Source organism: Erinaceus europaeus, chromosome 8 (assembly GCF_950295315.1).
Source record: "Erinaceus europaeus chromosome 8, mEriEur2.1, whole genome shotgun sequence".
Lineage (NCBI taxonomy): Eukaryota > Metazoa > Chordata > Mammalia > Eulipotyphla > Erinaceidae > Erinaceus > Erinaceus europaeus.
The window spans coordinates 106,313,986-106,333,719 of NC_080169.1; the positions used below are offsets into that span (position 1 = coordinate 106,313,986).

A 19,734-nucleotide genomic window follows, 5' to 3' on the forward strand; every position below is an offset into this window, starting at 1 on the left:
AGCCCTATGCATATACCATGGGCCCAGAATACAGACTTACTTAACTTTATGACTATGTGGATCATACACAAAGCCCATTACTAGGTGTGACATTCTTGTGCATTTCTTACAACTTTTTTTTTATTAAAAAGAATGCACTTCTTAAGATTTATTTCATTATTACATATGAGATAGTGAAATTCATATATACAGAGAAAGAGAGAGAGAGGAGAGAGAGAGAGAGAGAGAGAGTCAGAACTCTACTCCAATGCATGTGGTACTGAGAATCAGACCAGGAACTTTTAATATGAGAATTCAGAGCTCTACCAGTTTAGTTATCTCCCAAACTGCAATAAGATTAGTTTTCTAAAGTCAGTTTTGGGTTGATAGAAAGCACACATCCATTATTATTATTCAAACTTTAGGTTACATTAGGGTTCTTTCTGATCTGGTACATTCTACATGTTTAAACAAGTGCTTAATGATGTGTGACCATCATTGAAATAGCAAACGAATTATGTTTTCTTTCTTAACAGTCCTTTTCCATATTCTACCCATTTATTTCTGTTCCCCTTTCCTTTGTCACTTTTAAATTTTATTCCCTTTTGTTGTTCTTGTTGTTTTTTATTGTTGTAGTTATTATTATTGTTGTTATTGATGTCATTGTTGATGGATAGGACAGAGAGAAACAGAGAAGGGGGGAAGACAGAGATAAGGAGAGAAAAAAAGACACCTACATACCTGCTTCACCACTTGTGAAGCAACTCCCCAGCAAGTGGGGGAGCTGGGGGCTTGAACCAGGATCCTTTTGAAGGTTCTTGTGCTTTGTACCATGTGTGCTTAACCCGCTGCACTACTGCCCAACTCCCTTCTTTGTCACTTTTAAGTCTTGCTGATTTCTGTTTTAATTATGCCTAGTTTTGACTTTTCCAGTAAGGTACCTAGTAGGATTCATAGAGTATGTAATCTTTTCTGATTGCCTACTTTCACCTAAGAATACGTATTTAAGGTCCCAGAAGCCTCAAGGAGAGGATAAATCACAGTGAGGTCTCCTAGAGCTTGCCTGTCTTCCATACTTGATTCAGCCATTTAAGACCTGGGTGGTGCTGAGAAGATGGCTTGGCCTCTTCAGCCCTCCAATTTCTTTACTGTAAGTGTTAGTATATTGCCAGGTTCAGAGGAGTGGGTGTTGGAATCAGTGAAATGACACCTGCACAAAGCATTTTAAGTAGTGTGGTTGCAGAGCGAACTTCATACATGTTGACTGTAAATTTTCTTTATTCTTTTTTATATCGGTACCGTCAGCATTAGCAGAACTGCACATGATTATATAAAAAGTAAAAAAAAATAAGCTGCTTATTCAGTTCCTACTCCCTATGATAATCAGCTTCCAGGTGAACACTCTAATTTAAAGCAAACATTGCCTACGAATCTATGGTTTAGATATGTTTGACTAAAGTTAGTTCCTGGTAGGACTGTGCATCAAAGCAAGGGCATCTGAAGGCTTTTCATAACCAGACCAGAGTTGGAGCTTCAATATTCTTCATGGAAGGGATATTCAGGCAGATGAGACAAGCTGCAGAGAAAACAGGTGAAAAGAATAAGTGAACAGTCCATTCTGGTTTAGAAGGTATTCTTCTCTGATGTATCCTGTGATCTTTGTGTTTTTTCACAATCACAATATCCTTACCTTAGATTTCTTTTCTTCTTCTTCTTTTTTTTTTTTTTTTTTGGAACATTAGAAGGCTGGGCCCATAGCCACAGTTCGTGAATATCATATGGCAGGTGAACTGGGAAGCAGTGTGTATAAGCAGTGGCTAGTGTCCAGAATAAATTAACAATAAAAATTAAGGACAAATCTGGTACCTGGCAAAGCCTAAAATCATTTCCAAGTATTATCTCCCATTCTCATGATGTTAGTGGATAGGGGTTGACACCAGAATATTTGGGATTGTGTGAGTATACATTATGCAAAGCTTAAAATTTGTCTGTCATATTACAAGCTGACATGCCATAGGTGTTATCTGTAACTATAAGGTAATCCCTATTTTGTGAGTGAAGAACTCAATTTGGATAGCAATAACTATCCATTGCCTTCTTAAACCCTAAGACAGCAGGAACCTTCCCCTTTCTCTATAAAGTCCATATTTCTCTCAGTCCTGGAACCTCTAGAGTGGAGCTCACTTTCCCACATGCTTCTCTCAATTCATACCAACTGATAATGCATCTGCTGATCCCAAGCTAATCAATGCAACCAGTACTACTTCAGCATGCTTCACTTCGGTCTGTGTCCAGAGATGTCAGGCATGGAATGTTAACCCTTCAGCTTCATTATTCTAATGAGACCTTTCCTTTCTCATAGGACTCCTTAATTCCATTTTGGGTGCTGTACTTAACAAAACCTCAAAACCTAGATATAGACCAGAGTCCATGATATAAAACAGAACCGATTGTTGATTAATCATGAACCTAAAGGCTAGAATATTGACACCATCTCCCAAGACAATACCTTGTGTCCACCTACATGTTAGCTGTTAGACCCAGGCAATTACAGACGCCAGACCTCCCACCTTCTGCATCCCCTAATGACCTTGGGTTCATACTCCCAGAGGGTTAAAGAATAGGAAAGCTATCAGGGGAGGGGATGGGATACAGAGTTCTGGTGGTGGGAATTGTGTGGAGTTGTAGCCATCTTCTCCTATGGTTTAGTCAATGTTTCCTTTTATAAATAAAAAATTTAACAAAAAAAAACTAGTAAAGTTATGGGCCCCTTGGAATTTACCTAATATAGACCTACTAGCCTTTTCCAGAATGGAGACCCCAAATCTCATCAGCAATATACTTGCCTTTAGGTTCCTGACTACTTAATAATTTGTTCTACTTTATGTGTTAAGTCTTTTTTTCTGCCACCAGGTTCCAGATGTTACCATGATGCCAACCTGATTTCCCTGAGCAGATTTCACCACCAATGTGTCCTGGAGCTCCTTCTCCCCAGATTTCTGCCCCACTTGGGAAAGAGAGAGACAGGCTGGGAGTATGGGTAGACCTGCCAACATCCATGTTCAGTGGGGAGCAATTACAGAAGCCAGGTCTCCCACCTTCTGTACCCCATAAAGACCCTGGGTCCATACTCCCAGAGGGATACAGAAGAGGAAACCTATTAAGTGAGGAGATTGGATACGGAGTTCTGGTGGTGGGAACTGTGTGGAATTGTTCCCCTCTCATCCTTTGGTCTTGTCAATATTTCCATTTTACAAATAAAAATTTTTTAAAAAGAACTCAATTTGGGAAACATGAGGTTTACTCAGGGTCACACAGCTAGCACACTAATGGAAGAACTGGTCCTCAATCTGAGTGAACTCATGCTGAAGGAACTCAATATTACCTTCATAAGAAATGTGCTTCTAATAACGGAAGCACTACAAAAGCTGGATATGGGCAAGAGATTGGCACGCTTTAATGATGGCCCTTTTGGTAACTACAAGGCCACTCTAACATCTGAGGCCCTAGTCAGCGAATCCTGGGATTCCCACATAGATATGATAGGCCTAGACCTCTAATAGATCCTTCTCTTCACTATCATTGGTTATCTTCTTTAGGAACAACATAGTGGACTCTCCTATGGGCCTCTAAAAGACCTTGCCCTCTATATGGAGCAACAATGTTAGGGACTGCCCCACTCTCTGAAGGGAGGCTGGTCAATATACTCGGCCACTAGAGAAAGACTGATCCCAAAATGAGTGCAGCTGACCAGCTGGTGGCACACCTGGTTAAGTACACTCATTATAGTGCACAAGACCTGGCTTTAAGCCCCTGGTCCCCACCTGCAGGGGGAAAGCTTCATGAGTGGTGAAGCAGGGCTGCAGGTGTCCTTCAGTCTCTTTTCCCTCTATCTTCTCCTTCCCTCTCAATTTCTCTCTGTCTCTATCCAATAATAAAAAAATAAAGCAAATATTTCTGATATTTAATCAGATACATGAAATAAAAAGATAATATATATAAATTAATATGTAATTATAAATATTTAAATAAATATGTAAATATATCCACCAGAGTTATCAATGGGGCTCTATACCCCATTTTTCTTTTGCATTTTTTCATTCTTTTTGCATTTTGACAGAGAGAGAAATTGGGAGGGAAGGGGGAAATGAGAGGGAGAGGGAAAGAGAGACCTCTATAGCATTGCTTCAGTTCTCTTGAAGCTTGACCCTGAGTCCTTGTGCATGGAATATTGTTGTTGTGGCGGTCTGGTGTCGGGCTGTACCGCGGAGAAGAGAGTGGATGTCCAGAGCAAAGGGGTACACAAATCTTTATTATAGGATGAGGGGGGTTTTGGTTCAGACCACGTGAGGCCATTCGGCAATGGCCGTCCCCACTACCTGACCACGGGGGGGGGGGGGGGGGGGGGGGGGGAGAGCAGGGGGCGAGATCTGAGAGAGAGCGGGGGCTGAGAGCCCAGAGAGGGGGGGGGTGAGGGGGCTTTTTATTGGGCAACAACCAGGGGTGACGTGTGGGGCCAGGATTGGTTGAAGGGGGCACTGCTAGGATTTCGCAGGGCGTAGTAAAACCTGGGGGCGGAGACTACATCAGAATAACTCCTTAGCAACAGAATATATGTGCATTTTAGTCCCATAGGTGGTGCACAACTGCCCAACTCTAAGACAGAAATTACTGATAGGAGATCCTTCCTGAGCAAAAGTGACTTTCACAGATGCTTATAAACTCCTTAGTTCAAGGTAAAGTTTCTTCCATCACCATTATGTATTGGATTAATAGTGGATTTTCTGGGCCTAAGCAGCAATTCACTAGCTTGAGAGCACATATTACTGTGCTTAAGGACCCAACTTCCTGGTCCCCACCTACATGAAAGAAGCTTCACTAGTTGTGTAACAGTGATGCAGGTGGCTTTCTGTCTCTCTATGTATACCCTCTCCCTTCTCAGTTGCTTTCTTTTCTATCAAATTTTTTAAAAGAAAAAAATAAAGGCTGCCAAAAATGGTGGATTTGTCATGTAGATGCTTAGCTCCAGTGAAACCCCTGGTGGCAAAAAATATAGAGTGGATTTACTGCCAAAGACAGTAACTTGTACAAAGTTTTTGAACTTTAATTAATATTCAGAACTCATTGAAATGAGCTAACGCCCTTGCCTGCTTAAGTTAGCCAACTACAAATCCCATAACACCTTTCTTCCTTATGCTTTCTTTTTTTATGGGGACTGTGGATATAGCTTGGGAGGTCAAATAGCAAGTAGTAGAAAGAAAAGAGGGGAATACAGGGGCCAGGCGGTGGTGCACCTGGTTAAGCACTCACATTATAGGGTGCAAGGACCCAGGTTCAAACCTCTGGGCCCCACCTGCAGGAGAAAAAGCTTCACAAGTGGTGAAGCAGGGCTGCAGGTGTCTTTCTGTCTCTCTTCCTCTCTATCTCCCCTTCTCTCAATTTCTCTCTGTTTCTATCTATTCAATAATAAAGAAATAAAAAAGTAATAAAGAAAAGAGAGCAAGTACAGAAACCTCTGACCTTTAGCATAATCTTCCTATTACCTCTGAGTTTTGTTTCCAAAATATTTTTTTTGTGGATTTAGTAACTTGTTGATATTTTGAGGTTGACAAAGTTTGCATAAGCTCACTTTTTAGTCCTCTTAGTATCAAGGTACCCGAGACCTGTGTTTCTCTGTTGGGGTTTTAAATACCATCAAGGTGCTACAGATTCCCAAATATTTCTCTTCTGTCTGATCTTTCCTTAAAGTCACAACAAAAATCCAACTGTCTTTTGACATTGTCTCAGAGCCGTCTAGTGGTGATTGCAAACCTGCAGTACAAAGTCCCAGTTTCTTTCCTCATGTGGTAATTCTATTCTTGCTTGGCACTGGCAACAAACAAAAAAAAATCCTAAAGAATAAAAACTCAGTGCCACATTGATTCTAACTGGTTAGCAGTATGGAAATCTCCAGATTGAGATTATTCTCCCATTTGCTCACTATCAAGGCACTGTTTTAGTACCTTGACCCTGAAAGTTACAATAGAGTGTGTGATTCTCCTAAAACAACTTCTATATTGCCATAAATATGTTTAAAGTTCTCCAATTACTTCTCAATTCTCTCTGAGCTAATGCTAAAACCCATAGCTTGATCAACCTCACTATACATACTCGGGGCCAGAGACTTAAGTGATCTCATGTTTCCTTGCTCTTCACTCTCTGCTCCACCCCACAATTTTCTTATGTTCAAATCTCTAATCATAAATCTACCTCAGTGCCTTTGTACTTCCCACAGAGTACCTCAGATATTCTTTCCCCTTGATAGTAAGACTTAACCTTTTTTTCCCTCATTTCTTGGTAAAATGTCACCTACTCTACTTAGTCTCCCCTGACTCTTTCTATTTAGATTGTTTTTCTATCATCATCATTCATCATGCTCTTTCCCTCAAACCCTCCTTTATTTTTCCACAGAGCAATCATTGCTTTCTGACATGGTATTTATTTTCAATTTATTTATGTACTCAATAAGAATAATACTGAATTAATTGGGATAGAATAGACTGGAAGAAAAGCTAGGCAATGCTTTCCTGTAATTTACATTCTTAGTCATTTGTAGAATTCATTCTTCATTTTCCTATCTATTTTGAGTTTTTACTTGTGCCACCTCACTAGGAAGTAAGTGTAAAAATAGAAACTGTTTAGCATAAGGATACAAGCACCTAGAAAGTGCCCCATATGTATGGGTTTCTCATAAATATGTATTGGGTAAGTGAACAAATTTTCCTCAATTAAAATAACTTTATTGAGTTAATGAATAAACATTTCTCTTAAAATTATTTTGACTATTCTGAAAAGAAGCAGCAATTCAAAAAAAAATGTAACCTTCCTATAGTGATTCCAGCCCTAGTTTAAGTTTTTGAACTACTAAAGAATTAATTGTACTTGAAGATAAAATTAACTTTGGTCTTGCAGCTAACCTTCTACAAGTTGGAAAGTACTACTGATAGTTCTCCTAATAAAGAACCCTATTTTACTTAATTATTTTTTACCAGCCCTGATTTATGGTGGTGCTGGGGTTTGAAGTTGGAACTTTGGAGCCTCAGACATAAGAATCTCTTTGCATAACCATTATGCTATCTACCCTTGCCCTTACCCATGTTACTTACTTTTTTATGCTACAGGCCCTCCAGTTTCTGTTGAAACTGGAAATGGTAGCCATCTCCTCATCATTCAGCTTAAAGTCAAAGACCTGGAAAGGTAAGAATTCCAAACATTATTGGAAAATCAAAGACATTCTGGTGGTTGGCGGTTGACAAACTCAGCATAACTATCCTCAGAATTTTCTCCCATTACCCATTGGATACAAACTGGCCACATCATAAGTCCTACACAAAGACTATGATAAAGTTCAAAGCTCTAAAAGGAGGAACAGCCCAAACTTAGATATTTTAAATCTCATATTGTTTAAATCTCATATTAAGTGCCACAGTGTTTTTGCTCCCTGATTACTATGTAGTCTTCCATGATAGTTCTTCTGGTTCATGTCAATTGGGATGCTTGGAGTTGAAGTGGAAGGGAAAGGATGTTAAGGCTAGTCTGTGTTATAGTTTGACCTATCACTCAACTTCTCAGAGACAATCAGTCTTCCCAGTGGTGCGAGGAACAGCTGCGCTTAGAGCTCACAGAATGTTATGGTGGCTACTCTAGCATATGCATGACTGACTGGCCAGTCACCTTAGCTCAACTGAGGAGGTGAATACCCTTGACTGTGAGATCAATGGTGGGGGTGGGGAGTAGTGTCCACACACAATGCAGGGACATAATGAGAGGGCCACTCAAAGAGACTACCTCACTCCAAGCTCCATTCAGGGAAACCAGAGATAATCAGCCAGAATCTTACATTAAAGTTCTCAATGATCCGTGCTGGTGTCACCGACTTGGGGATCACAGCCACATTCCTCTGGATTTGGAATCGGAGCAGAATCTACATAGAAGGAGACATCATGTTTTTACTTCCTTACAATCACTCCTTCTCAGCTGAGAGGGAAGTTATTTCTGACACTCACTATGTCTTTTCTTAAAACTGCTAATATTGACTAAGCACTTCATAACCATCAGACAATGTCAGCACTTGGCTTGATCATCTTCTCAGTCCTTCCTAACAAGCCCAAGACCCTGTGGTCTTCTATTTTTCAAAATAAAGAGTGTTTCTTGGGACCCTGTGTAGGGTCATTGTTGTATGCTTTACATTGGGTTGTTCTAGCTCTCCCCCTGCCAAGAAAATTGGATCAGTCCTGCTAGTTTCGCGGGCCCGCTTGGCCCCGCCCCAAGGAACCCTGAGAGGGTTCCAGAGTTCTAGAGTTCGAGAGTGTTTGGCGCCGTCTCGGGAGAAAGAGGCAACAGAGTTCTGTTTAGTGATTAGTTTGGGTTAGTTTATGAATCGTTGTTTCTGAATAAAGAAATACAGCTTCCCTGCCCAGCAGTATGTCTCTGGTCATCTCTGTTACCCGCCCGTAAAGCTAGCCCGGCCAGTTGGAGCCTCCGAATATTAACAACAGGTCATAAAATTGACTAGTAGTGGAGCTGGATCTGTGTCTGAATCTCAGTATTCCAAAGCCACTTTCTTGTCACCGGTCTATGAACTCAGCAGAAAGCTGTCAACAAGTTGCTATCTTTGTTTCAAAGAAATGTGTATTATTTCCAGGATTCTGGACATATTTTATATAGTAGACTTTTTCCCTTCAGTTAAAAGAAGTTATAGGACACAGCAAAATTGATTGAACAGTGAGGCAAATGTGTTTGGGCAAAGCCAACCAAAAGTACATTTTACCTGGGCTGTGGATTTTTTATGCTTTGTAGCAATTGCCTTAATCTTGGTATCTTCCATCAGAGAAGGGTCATCTAGTTTTGCCCTAGATGTGGAAAGATGTTTGATATGAGTAATCACCTTGGTGACCATATAAAATACCTGTTACCTCAATGCTCATATAAAACTTGATTTTTATTCTGCATATGGGAGACACAGCATGAGGACTTTGGAGCTTTCTTTGCTTCGTGTCATTGCCTGGCCTTCACTATTTAAAGTTGATTTTTTTTTTCAGGTGGAGAGAGAGAGAGACAAAAAAAAAAGAAGAGAGAGAGAGAGGTGGGAGAAAGACTAAAAATTGGAACTTTCTTTTGACGTGGTAAGGTACATAGGCTCAAGGTAGGGTTGAGCACATGGCAAAACAGGCACAGTATACAAGTAAGCTATTTTGCAAGTCCATCTGGGAACTTTATTTCCGCATGTATCTTCACTTGAGATATAAGGCCTCTTTGTTTTGCAGAGGCTGTTTCACCTTTGGCTTGCTGAGTGGGATATTCCCAGAAGATCAGAGATGTCACTCTATAGATTCCCCACCCCCCATAGTCAGAGTGTGTATGCACATTGTCTAGGGCATTTTTCTTTCAAATGACCTATAATCTCATACCAGTATTAACAATTATAAGATTATTTTTTATGTATAAGAAGAAAGGTGCCTTGGAGACATTACCAAGGTCTATCTGGAGATCCCAGAGGGCTGTAAGCTGTGATAACGATGCCATTGGAGCGGCAGTAGTGGATCAATTTATCCTGTGTGAGGTATGGATGAGACTCAACCTGCAAAAAGTGACCCATTCCCATTACTCATTAGGTGTACTTGCTTTCAAAGTTTTCAAAGGTTGTTCTACATACAAAAAACAAAACAAACAAACAAAAAAAACAATTTCTTCTTCTAGCATTTGCCCTTCTTCTGTAGCCAGTCAACAGCGTCAGGTTGAGCCAAACAATAAACAATAAAACCCTACCACACAAAAGCCAAATATTGTCCATCACCAGTATTGATAATCAGATCACAGATGTATCTCCCACCATCCCAAAATTTTGTGAACACTTGCTGCTGAGATAAGATTCTGCAGATAATATTGCACTTGCCTCCACATTCCTGAAACAATAGAGTCTGACCTTTGACCATTACAGAAAAGAGCCTACCTGGTTAGTTAGTGGTTTATGTTTCAGTCCAGGTTTGTTCAAGAGCCTTTCAATTTGTAAGTGGTTGAAGTTAGAAATTCCAATGCCCTTGACAAGCCCCTCATCCACCAGCTCTTCCATGCCCTGGCATAGAAAGAGACATGCTTAGTCAGCTCTAGAGAGATCATAGGATATCGATTTGAATTACAACAGACTTCTCAGGATCAGAAGGTGTTGGTAAAGATTACAGGAGAGTTAGGCTAGCAGGAGTATTAAAGAAAGTTTATATTTAATCTGTGGGTCTGATCAAAGGTGAGTTTCAGCCTTTATAATCTTTCATATTCCCATGAACTAGAAATACAATATGAATGACTCATGAATTTGCTGTTTACTTCTAACCCAAACCAGGTTTAAGTGGGTTCATTTACAAAGAGTTAACAACACATTGACAGCCTTGGATGATCTGAGTTCTGGGTGACCCTCTCCCACAGAAACAATGTTTTGTTTTGCAGGGATATCAAGTTTTCTGGGAAGCTCATGTAGACTTTGCCCTGGCAGGGAGTGGGGGGAGGTCAGGTCTAAATCTGAGAGTGGTAAAACCTGAAAACCACCCACGTTTCTAGCTATGTTCCATGATGCAGAAATGGAATTAGCCTGGCTGAAATGTATAATATCATGATATTTATCTTATTTGATATGTAGCCTGACATTTCCTTGCCATATCTTTTTTTATTAGTAACTTAATATCGATCTACAAAATTATAAGACAACAAGGGTATAATTCCACACTGTTCCCATCGCCAGAGTTTCGCATCTCCATTCCCTCCAACTGGAGACTGCATTAGCTCTCCCAAGGTCATGGGTTGACTATTATTTCTATAACTCTCTATATTTATAAATATATTTTACCATTTTTATTTTTTATTACCTTTACGTATTGATAGAGACAGCCAGAAATCCAGAGGGTAGGAGGAGAGAGGGAGGGAGAGAGCCACCAGCAGCACTGTTTGACCACTCGCACAGTTTTCCTTCTGCAGGTGGGGTCCAGGGGCTCAAACCTGAAGCCTGGGTCTTTGTGTATTACAACATGTACTCAACCATGTGTGCCACCACCCGGCCCCTATTTGACCATTTTTCTATGGTCCTTTCTATGGTTTCTATGGGCCATAGAAAGAATGAGGAAATAAATATAAATCCTTGTCACAGCTTATGTGTGGCCACAGACAAAACCTCAGTCATAGTTATTACTGATTTAATACAGGCCCACATTGTGTCCATGCATGTGGGGGATGTAGAAGTAAAAAGTGTGATTCTATTCCATGTGGAGTCATGCAGATACTTTAGGCATTGCTTTTTAAAGTTGGGGGAGATTTGGAATCACCTGAAAATTGTCATATATACTTAGAAACTAAACATTGGGTTTCTTACCTTTTTTTCTTTTTTGAGTTGCAGTCTCAGTATTGGATTTATTGAAACTCCTTTAGAGGATTCTAATGCAAACTCAACATTAAGAAGAAAAAGAATAAATCATATAGGGTTTTGTAGGAGAAAACATTTAGAATTCAGGAGACCATCTATCACGGAAATGTCAGACTCATCAATGAGATAAAATAAAGTGTAGAAAGAAACATTGACCTACCTCCCAAGCTTCCAAAAATGTTGTATTACCACCAAGGACTTTGCCGTTAGCATCTTTGGGGAACATGTCCTTTTCACCTGGTATAAACTGAATAAAAAGAAATATGAGTCAGAATATTTGGGAGTTTTTTATGAAGCTTCAGGATGCTAACTCTTGCTAAATGCTCAGATGTGCTTTCATTTCTTAGGTCTCAAAGTACACAGTTAAAATTATGCTTAAGTAAGACATTTAAATATAGTCACTGTCATATATAGATACTTATGCTTTCAAAGCTGCTCATTTAACACAAAAATTTATCTCTTGCACATTCTAAAAGTTGTATCAACCCACACATTATTTTATTTTATTTTATTTTTTTGCCTCCAGAGGTTATTGCTGGGGCTCAGTGCCAGTACTATACTATGAATCCACTGCCTGGTGGCCATTTTTTTCTTTTTTTCTTTTTTTAATTGTCGGATAGGACAAAGAGGGGAGAAGGAGACAGAGAGGAAGATAGACACCTGCAGAACTACTTCACTACTAGTGAAGTGTCCCCTCTGCAGGTGTAGGGCTGGGGCTCGAACCCAATGCTTAGTACTATGTGGCTTAACTGGGTGCACCACTGCCCTGCCCATTCAACCCGGCACGTTGATTTCACAACCAGTAGAGGGCAAACTTCAACATGAAAGTAAAAAACAAGACTTAGAGATCCAAAGGAATGGTTTCTTGATAAAGATGTGGGTCTCTCATGGTTCCACTTTAGTTTATTTTCCTTTTGCTGTCAATGACTACTGAATATTTTGGAATGTCCTTTTAAAATAATTTTATTCTTACTTTTCAGAGTTGTAAAATTACCCCCCACCATACTTGTCTTTTTTCCTCCTGACTCAATTTAGTTCTCATAATGTTCACGAATAAGACCCCTTGCTCCCCTCCCCACCTTTCATCCTTAGAGATGACACTGACACAACTGGTTTAGAACACCTGCTTGGGAGTGGGAAATGAAGACAGGAATTGCTCATACTTGTAATCCCTGTGGAAAGTGAATAAGATAGATGTCCAGGTAGTCTAGTTTCAGGTCACTGAGGGTCTTCTGACAAGCTTTCTTCACACGGGCTTTCTCAAAGAAGGTGAGCCATAACTGCAGAGTGGAGCAGTGAGACATTAGTGCCAGGGTTGAATGACCTGCATTATATCTAATGACCCTGCTTTTGCTTTTTGACCTGCATCTTCACTAACTGGGAAGCTGGCCATTAGAATAAGATGGCAAATATAGAAGATACAGGTATTAAAATACACCAGCTATACAGCAAAAAAATATTTATTTTTATTAAAATTCATTTATTTGTATTCAGAACCAGACTATCACTCTAGCACATGCAAAACTGAGGACTGAACTAGCTATCCTCTGCCTTCAAGTCCAGCAGTCTAACCATTGCTCACTGGTTGGATACCATATGATGTTATAAGTTGTTATAAGTTTGAGGACAAGTTTTTAGTTTGTTTTTCATTATTTTTCAACTCTCTAGTGCTAAATAGAGTGTGTCTTCTGTTAAGCTGGTATTTTTTTCTAATAATTTATATGGTCACTGACTCAGCATTTTCCTGCTCTAATTGTGAGGGTAGCAATGGTGTCCAGCTATGGAATTCAAAGCATCCTTAAGCCTTGGGGAGAGATGATCCCCATTTTGTTCTCCCATGTCTCTAAATCATTGGGTGCAAAGGAATGACTCTTCAAGGACTCAGTCCAGATTCAATGCCTGCATAAAGTACGTTGTAACTGTGCTGGGAGATGAGTATATTCAACATCTACAACTTGAATTATTAGCAGGGTGAATCTATACACTCATTGAGTCTCAGCTCTTTTATTTCTTTTATTTTGAATAGAATTTTTAAAACTAACCTTTTACTAGAATGAAATATGTGAAATTCATGTTTGACAATAAGGTATATCCTCACACTTCCCAAAATATGCTGTATCTGGGAACTTTCAGGTTAGATCATATAACCACAATGCTGAAAGTTAGGGTTCTAGGTCATTCCCTGGTTGCATCCTTATTCTTTGGCTGTTAAGGATCAAGTGGATCCCATCAATGGGGAGCACAGAGATGAAGGGAAACTACATATCTCTAAATGAGCTGTTTCCATCAGCGAAAACCAACTTGACAGGATGGGATGTAGGCAATGTCTCACATACCTTACTGGGTAGAGAGTGGATTATGATTAAAACAATGATGACTATTGTGAGAACTTAGAGAAAAGCTAGGTATACATCTGGGCACTGACCAAATCTTTATACACTGACCTTCTTTAATGTGCAATCCCCCAACCACCACCTTCTCCCCTCCCCCCCACATGAGTAACCATACAAACCTTGCTGACAATGAAGAGGTCCTCCCTCTTCACAACCTTCTCTTGAATCTTCTCTTGGATGGCTTCCCCCACCTCATTCTCATTCTGATAAAAATAGGCACAGTCAATGTGACGATATCCTGTATCAATGGCCACCTTCACGGCCTCTTTGACTTTGCCTGGGGAGGACTGAAATAAAAAACAGAAAGAAAAGACCATCATATCCTCTTGTCCCCTGATCACCAGCAATGGAATCACCAACAAAGTTAAGCTTTTCCAAATTAAGACTCCATACTTTGCAAATAATATACTTTCTGAAATACCTCAGAGGAAAATTCACTTGGAAAATGATCTTTACTCAAAAAAAAAAATAAGCTCCATGCATATGAGTTCCGTGGTATGAGCAGGATTTCTTCTGTTCTCTGACATTTATCTTCAAAATGGCTATAGGAATGTTTTTTCCTCCCTATAGCCATTGATCTTTTAGGGGGGTTGTGAAATCTATTGCCAAGTCTGCATATACTATGACACATTAAATACAAACCATTATATAATTATTTTGAAAATGAGAAAAAAAAAACTTTGTGAGAAAGGAGCTCACATCCAGAGATAACATAGCCATGCCGTGTGTGAGAACTTGATTTCTTTCCCCTAGTACCACATGGAAACAGCACAAACAACAATGAGACAACTCCATGGATAGTAGTGTATTTTATTCTCAATTTTCTTCTTTCTAAAATTACCAACTAAGAATTGGGCTAGGCAAGAGACTCGATGATATATGTATATGCATGGCTTTGAGATCCTTCTCAGGCACTACATTAAGAAAAAAAAAGGGGGGGGATTGTGATATATTGCACCACAGTAAAGGACTTTGTGGCAGGTGGGGGTAGAGTTCAGGTCCTGGAACATGATGGCAGGACCCAGCTGGATGCTTAGAGTGTTAGTGGAAAGCTGAGAAATGTTACACATTTACTAACTACTGTCTTTTACTATCAACTGTAAACCACTGATTCCCCCTCCCCCAATATAAGGGAAAAAAGAAAATGGAAAATAAAATTAAAGTAGTATTGTTTCTTCTTCTTCCCCCAAGGTAAAAAATATATTTTTATGTGCTAATCTGTCCAACATAATCATTTGTTTAAAAGATACTAAGATGAGATGTTGCTCATCAGTTTTTAAAAAATCTCTTCTAGAGATCTGAAAGGCCAACAAACATAAAAAATGCTCCAAGTCGTTGATTCTCAGAGAAATGCAAATAAAGTCAACAGTGAGATATTGCTTCACTCCTGTGAGAATGTCATACACCAGAAAGGATAGCAGCAACAAATGCTAGAGAAGTTGTAGGGACAAAGGAACCCTCCTGTACTGCTGGTGGAAATGCCAATTGATCCAACTCCTGTAGAGAGCAGTCTGAAGAACTCTCAGAACCATATGACCCTGCAATTTCTCTCCTGAAGATGTATCCTGAGGATCCCAACACACCCATCCAAAAAGATTTGTGTATACCCATGTTTATAGCAGTATAATTTGTAATAGTCAAAACCTGGAAGCAACCCAAGTGTCCAACAACAGATGAGTGGCTGAGCAAGTTGTGGTAATATATACACAATGGAATACTTCTCAGGTATTAAAACTGGTGATCTCACCATTTTCAGCCCATCTTGGATGGAGCTTGAAGAAATCATGTTAAGTGAAATAAGTCAGAAACAGAAGGATGAATATGGGATGATCTTACTCACAGGCAGAAGTTGAAAAATGAGATTAGAAGAGAAAACATTAAGCAGAACTTGAACTGGAGTTTGCTGTATTGCACCAAAGTAAAAGACTCTGGGGTGTGTTGTGGGGAGGGATCAGGTCCTGGAACATGATGGCAGAGGACCTAGTGGGTGTTGTATTGTTATTTGGAAAACAAAAATATTATGCATGTATAGACTATTGTACTTACTGTTGACTGTAAAACATTAATCCTCATTAAAGAAACTTTTTAAAAATTAAAAATCTCATCTAGATAATACACATATATAATAGAATCATCCTTAGATGGTCTCTGAACTGTGAAACTTTGGCCCAAAAAGGACAAGAAAGATCACATAAGGGAAGGTGGAGAGGTGAGATTGATAAAATGTCTTGAAATAAGATAGTGACTCAGCTCTCTGTAGCAGCTAAGATGCTAAAGCTGAATTTGGAGAGGAAAAGGACAAACACCCAGGCCAGGAGATAGTTCACCTAGTGAAGCTCCCATTTTCCTAGCCAGGAGCACTTACAACAGGGGAAACTATGACAGGGGAAGTGGTGCTCTGGCGTTTCTCTGGTGAAAAGCCAACTTTTCTAGAATGTCTCTGCTGGCTTTCAGGTAGTCTATTTCCTAAATCTTCATCTTAATTGGTGCATAGCCTTCCCTACATCCTTGATGCTACATAAATATTATGTAAGCACAAAAATGAATGGTGACCGTCTATCACTGGCATTAGCATTCTTGGTTATCCATACCAATATAACATATTCTATAATAGTCTCTTAAAATGACTATAGGAGAAATAAATTATATTGAACAAATTATAACATAAATTGGCCAATTAGTTGACTATTTTTTTTTAGTATTCAGTTTGATAGTTGATTGTGTTATATAATTATTAATTATTGTAAAAGGCAGTAGCCTTGAAATTCCCTTTTTATGCAGTTGTTTGTTAAGTGCTTTTAGTATGAGTTGCTTGTAGTATGAGGTGGAAAATTCCTTGCCCTTTTCCCTTTGAAGAATGGGACTAATCAGTGAAGGCTATCAGGTGTTTTGCAGAAGTTCTGTGTGAGGGCTAGCCTTATCAGGACCTCTGCACAGCCCCAGCAGTATACTGGTCGCCAGATGGCCTGGTATGACGGTAGGGGGATGTGAGGACCTAATACCTGGTCAAGTCTTATTGGTTGTCTGGTTTTGCAAGGTTTGAAATTAGCCTGCGCTTTGCTTTGTATGGACCCCGCTTTTTGCTAAGTTTGAAATGATTGGATTTTGTGTTTGCTATAGCCTGTTCTTGGATGTAGGTTGATAAGGTGATGTGCTCCCCCTCCCTGAGTGTAGTCTGAATTCCTATAAATTGTGTGGTTTGAGCCCTGTTCGGGGTTGAGCTTGGTAGACTGCTGCCAGTCACCATCTCGGCCCGGATTGCAATTTGTCAATAAACATCTTTGCTTCCTTGCAGTGGATGGTGGTTTGATTTATGCTCGCTAACAATTATATACATTTATATTATACAATGTGATATAATAAAGAACACTTCCAGGCTCTTGATGATGCAGACCATGAGAAAATACATACTTCTCAGTTCTGGTGATAGCTCAGCAGGTTAAGCGCACATGGTACAAAGCTCAAGGACAGTGTAAAGATCCCGGTTCGAGGTCCCGGCTCCCCACATGCATGGGGGTCACTTGACAAGCAGTGAAACAGGTCTGCCGGTGTCTGTCTTTCTCTTCCCCTCTCTGTCTTTCCCCTACTCTCTTGATTTTTCTCTGTCCTATATAACAATAAGGGCAACAAAAGTGGGGGGGGGGAATGGCCTCCAGGAGCAGTAGATTCCAAGTTCAGACACTGAGCCCCAGCAATAACCCTGGAAGATAAAAGAGAAAGAAAGGAAAAAAGAGAGAGAAAAAGAAAAAGAAACAAACACATGCTTCTTTGCAAAACAGGAGCCTTAATGCTCACTCCAAACCAGGTTCCCTTTGCAGGGATATGCTTCTGTAGTCACAGTGCTGCTCTGAGTTATTGTGAAAGTGCAAATGTCAAGCCTAGAGGGTGCCTAAAATTGTGCCTACTTTCCTTAGAGCTCTGGGTACCAGAGGAGGAAGTTCCACATTCAGCAGCCAAGAGCACTGTCCCTTCCTGTCACCTTCTCAAGCAGCAAGCATACAACCTCTTAAAATATCTTGAGCTAAGGGGGTGTGTGGCAGAGCAAGAGCTCAGGACTTGAATGAGCGAGGTCTTTATTTCATCCGCTGTATTGCATGCGCTTGAGTGCTGCCCTGGTTCTCTCTTTTTAAATAAATGTATTGTTTTAAATAACTCCTAAATCCAGGGAGACATCCAGAGAAAGACTGCCCTAGAAAACAAAGCCTTTTTGTCAAGCCTAACAGTTGCTTGACACCTGGCACTTGTTAGGAAAGTGCATTCCCTTTTAATGGGAAAGAGTTCTGGAGTTCTTATAGACTAAGTCAGTCCCCAGGCAAAAAAGAAACCTGTTTCTAGGCTCTGCCAATTCTAAATTCCTCTGGACTTTGCCTTTTGACGAACGTCAGAAAATGTTCCACATTCCTTCAAGAAAATAGGGATCATATATTAACGCATTTACCTTCCAGGTGCCCAAGCCCACAACAGGCATCTTGGTTTTGTTGCTGAGTTCCAGGAAGGTGTCCATGGCAACTGCAGAAGGGTGCTGAGGAGGCAGAGAGAGGTGCTCTAATTTATAGTGCTGCTCTGCATTCAGAGGGTGGAGCTGGAACCTGGGGCTGCACATTCATTAGCGGCACTAGTGTGACAGGTAGTCCTGCCTCAGATACTATTAATATTCTCCACTCATCTGTTTCTTTCCCTTCAATCTCTTTGCTCACGTCTCCTCTGGCAACTTGCCCCAAACCTCCTCTATTCTTGATATACCAACCAAAGTGTCAGAGAGATGGTTCATCAGGTAGGACAGCTGCCTTGCCATGTCCTGGGTCCAAGTTTGAGTCCTGGCACAGTAAGGACTACTTGGACAAGGCATTCTTAAAAAGAAAGTTGAGAGTATTTTATACTGTAGAAGCTGGTATCAAGGCTACGTTTATGATTACATTTGTGTTTTCCTTTTGAATTTTAAAGTTATTAAACTCAAAGACCCAGTATTATCACTGATATACTAGAATTTGTGGCTATATATTATTTATGCATAGATAATTCCTAAATGTGACTACCTTGTCCTTTTCTTATGTATATTTTTCATGAACAGTTTTATCTTTATTTTTTAGGTGATTTAATAATTATTAACAAGATTGTAAACAGAGGTACAGTTCCACATAGTTCCCACCACCAGAGTTCCATGTCCCTCCCCTTCCACTGGAAACTTTCCTATTCTTTATCCCTTTGGTAGTATGGGCCAACATTCCTTATAGGATGCAGAAGGTGGAAGGTCTGCCATCTATAATTGTTTTCCTTCCATCCAAGTACTAACCAGGCCTGACCCTGCTTAGCTTCTGAGATCAGATGAGATGGGGCACTGTGGGGAAAGGACCCACTTTCTGGGAAGTCCAAACCATTATTTCCACGAGAGTATGACCTGGTTGACCCCAAATTCTCTCCCTCTTAAGGGGAAGAGACGGTAGGCTGGTCCCTCCTGACCTAGTGAACTTATGATGGATGGTCTTTTTCAGACTGGGAACTTTCCTGCACATGCTTCCTCATCCCTTTTGAGCAAGGCCATAAAGTACTGTGTATGGCCCACCTGTAACCCACCACAAATATCTTGGCTTTGCTCAAACTGCCACCTCCTGCCTGGAGGTGCTCTGTTTAACTGGCCCCTCCCTCCCTCTGCCCTGAGGTACTTGTAATCCACCCTCAGAGAAAAAGGCTTACCTATGCATTGTAAGCTCATGACTGGATCCTATATGGTAACTTCCCAACTAAGATCAAATACCTGACAGGTCAAGATTTAACTCTGCATTATGTGTATGACTTAATGATTGCCACTACCTTCTCTCTGAACTTTGGGTATATCCGCCTGCTTATACCCCCCAATAAATGAGTTGTCCTAAGAAGCTTCTCTTGGAGCTAGTTGGTCATGTATTTCCATCA

The 19,734-nt window shown here is 40.2% G+C and overlaps 1 protein-coding gene across 2 annotated transcripts; it reads right to left on the bottom strand.

Moving 5' to 3' along the window:
- Positions 1–1,260: 1,260 nt before the first annotated feature.
- On the bottom strand, positions 1,261–18,343 carry LOC103116621 (aldo-keto reductase family 1 member B10-like). 2 transcript variants are annotated; one of them, XM_007526550.2, is made up of 10 exons: positions 18,260–18,343; positions 13,941–14,108; positions 12,592–12,708; positions 11,589–11,675; positions 9,971–10,093; positions 9,492–9,598; positions 8,789–8,870; positions 7,859–7,942; positions 7,125–7,207; positions 1,261–1,555 (listed from the first exon to the last, which is right to left on the bottom strand). In XM_007526550.2, the coding sequence occupies exons 1-10, from the start codon at positions 18,323–18,325 to the stop codon at positions 1,513–1,515; spliced, it is 960 nt and encodes a 319-aa protein (XP_007526612.1). In that variant the 5' UTR covers positions 18,326–18,343; the 3' UTR covers positions 1,261–1,512. The 2 variants fall into 2 exon arrangements, with proteins under 2 accessions (XP_007526612.1, XP_060052591.1); XM_060196608.1 differs by lacking the exon at positions 12,592–12,708.
- Positions 18,344–19,734: the final 1,391 nt, after the last annotated feature.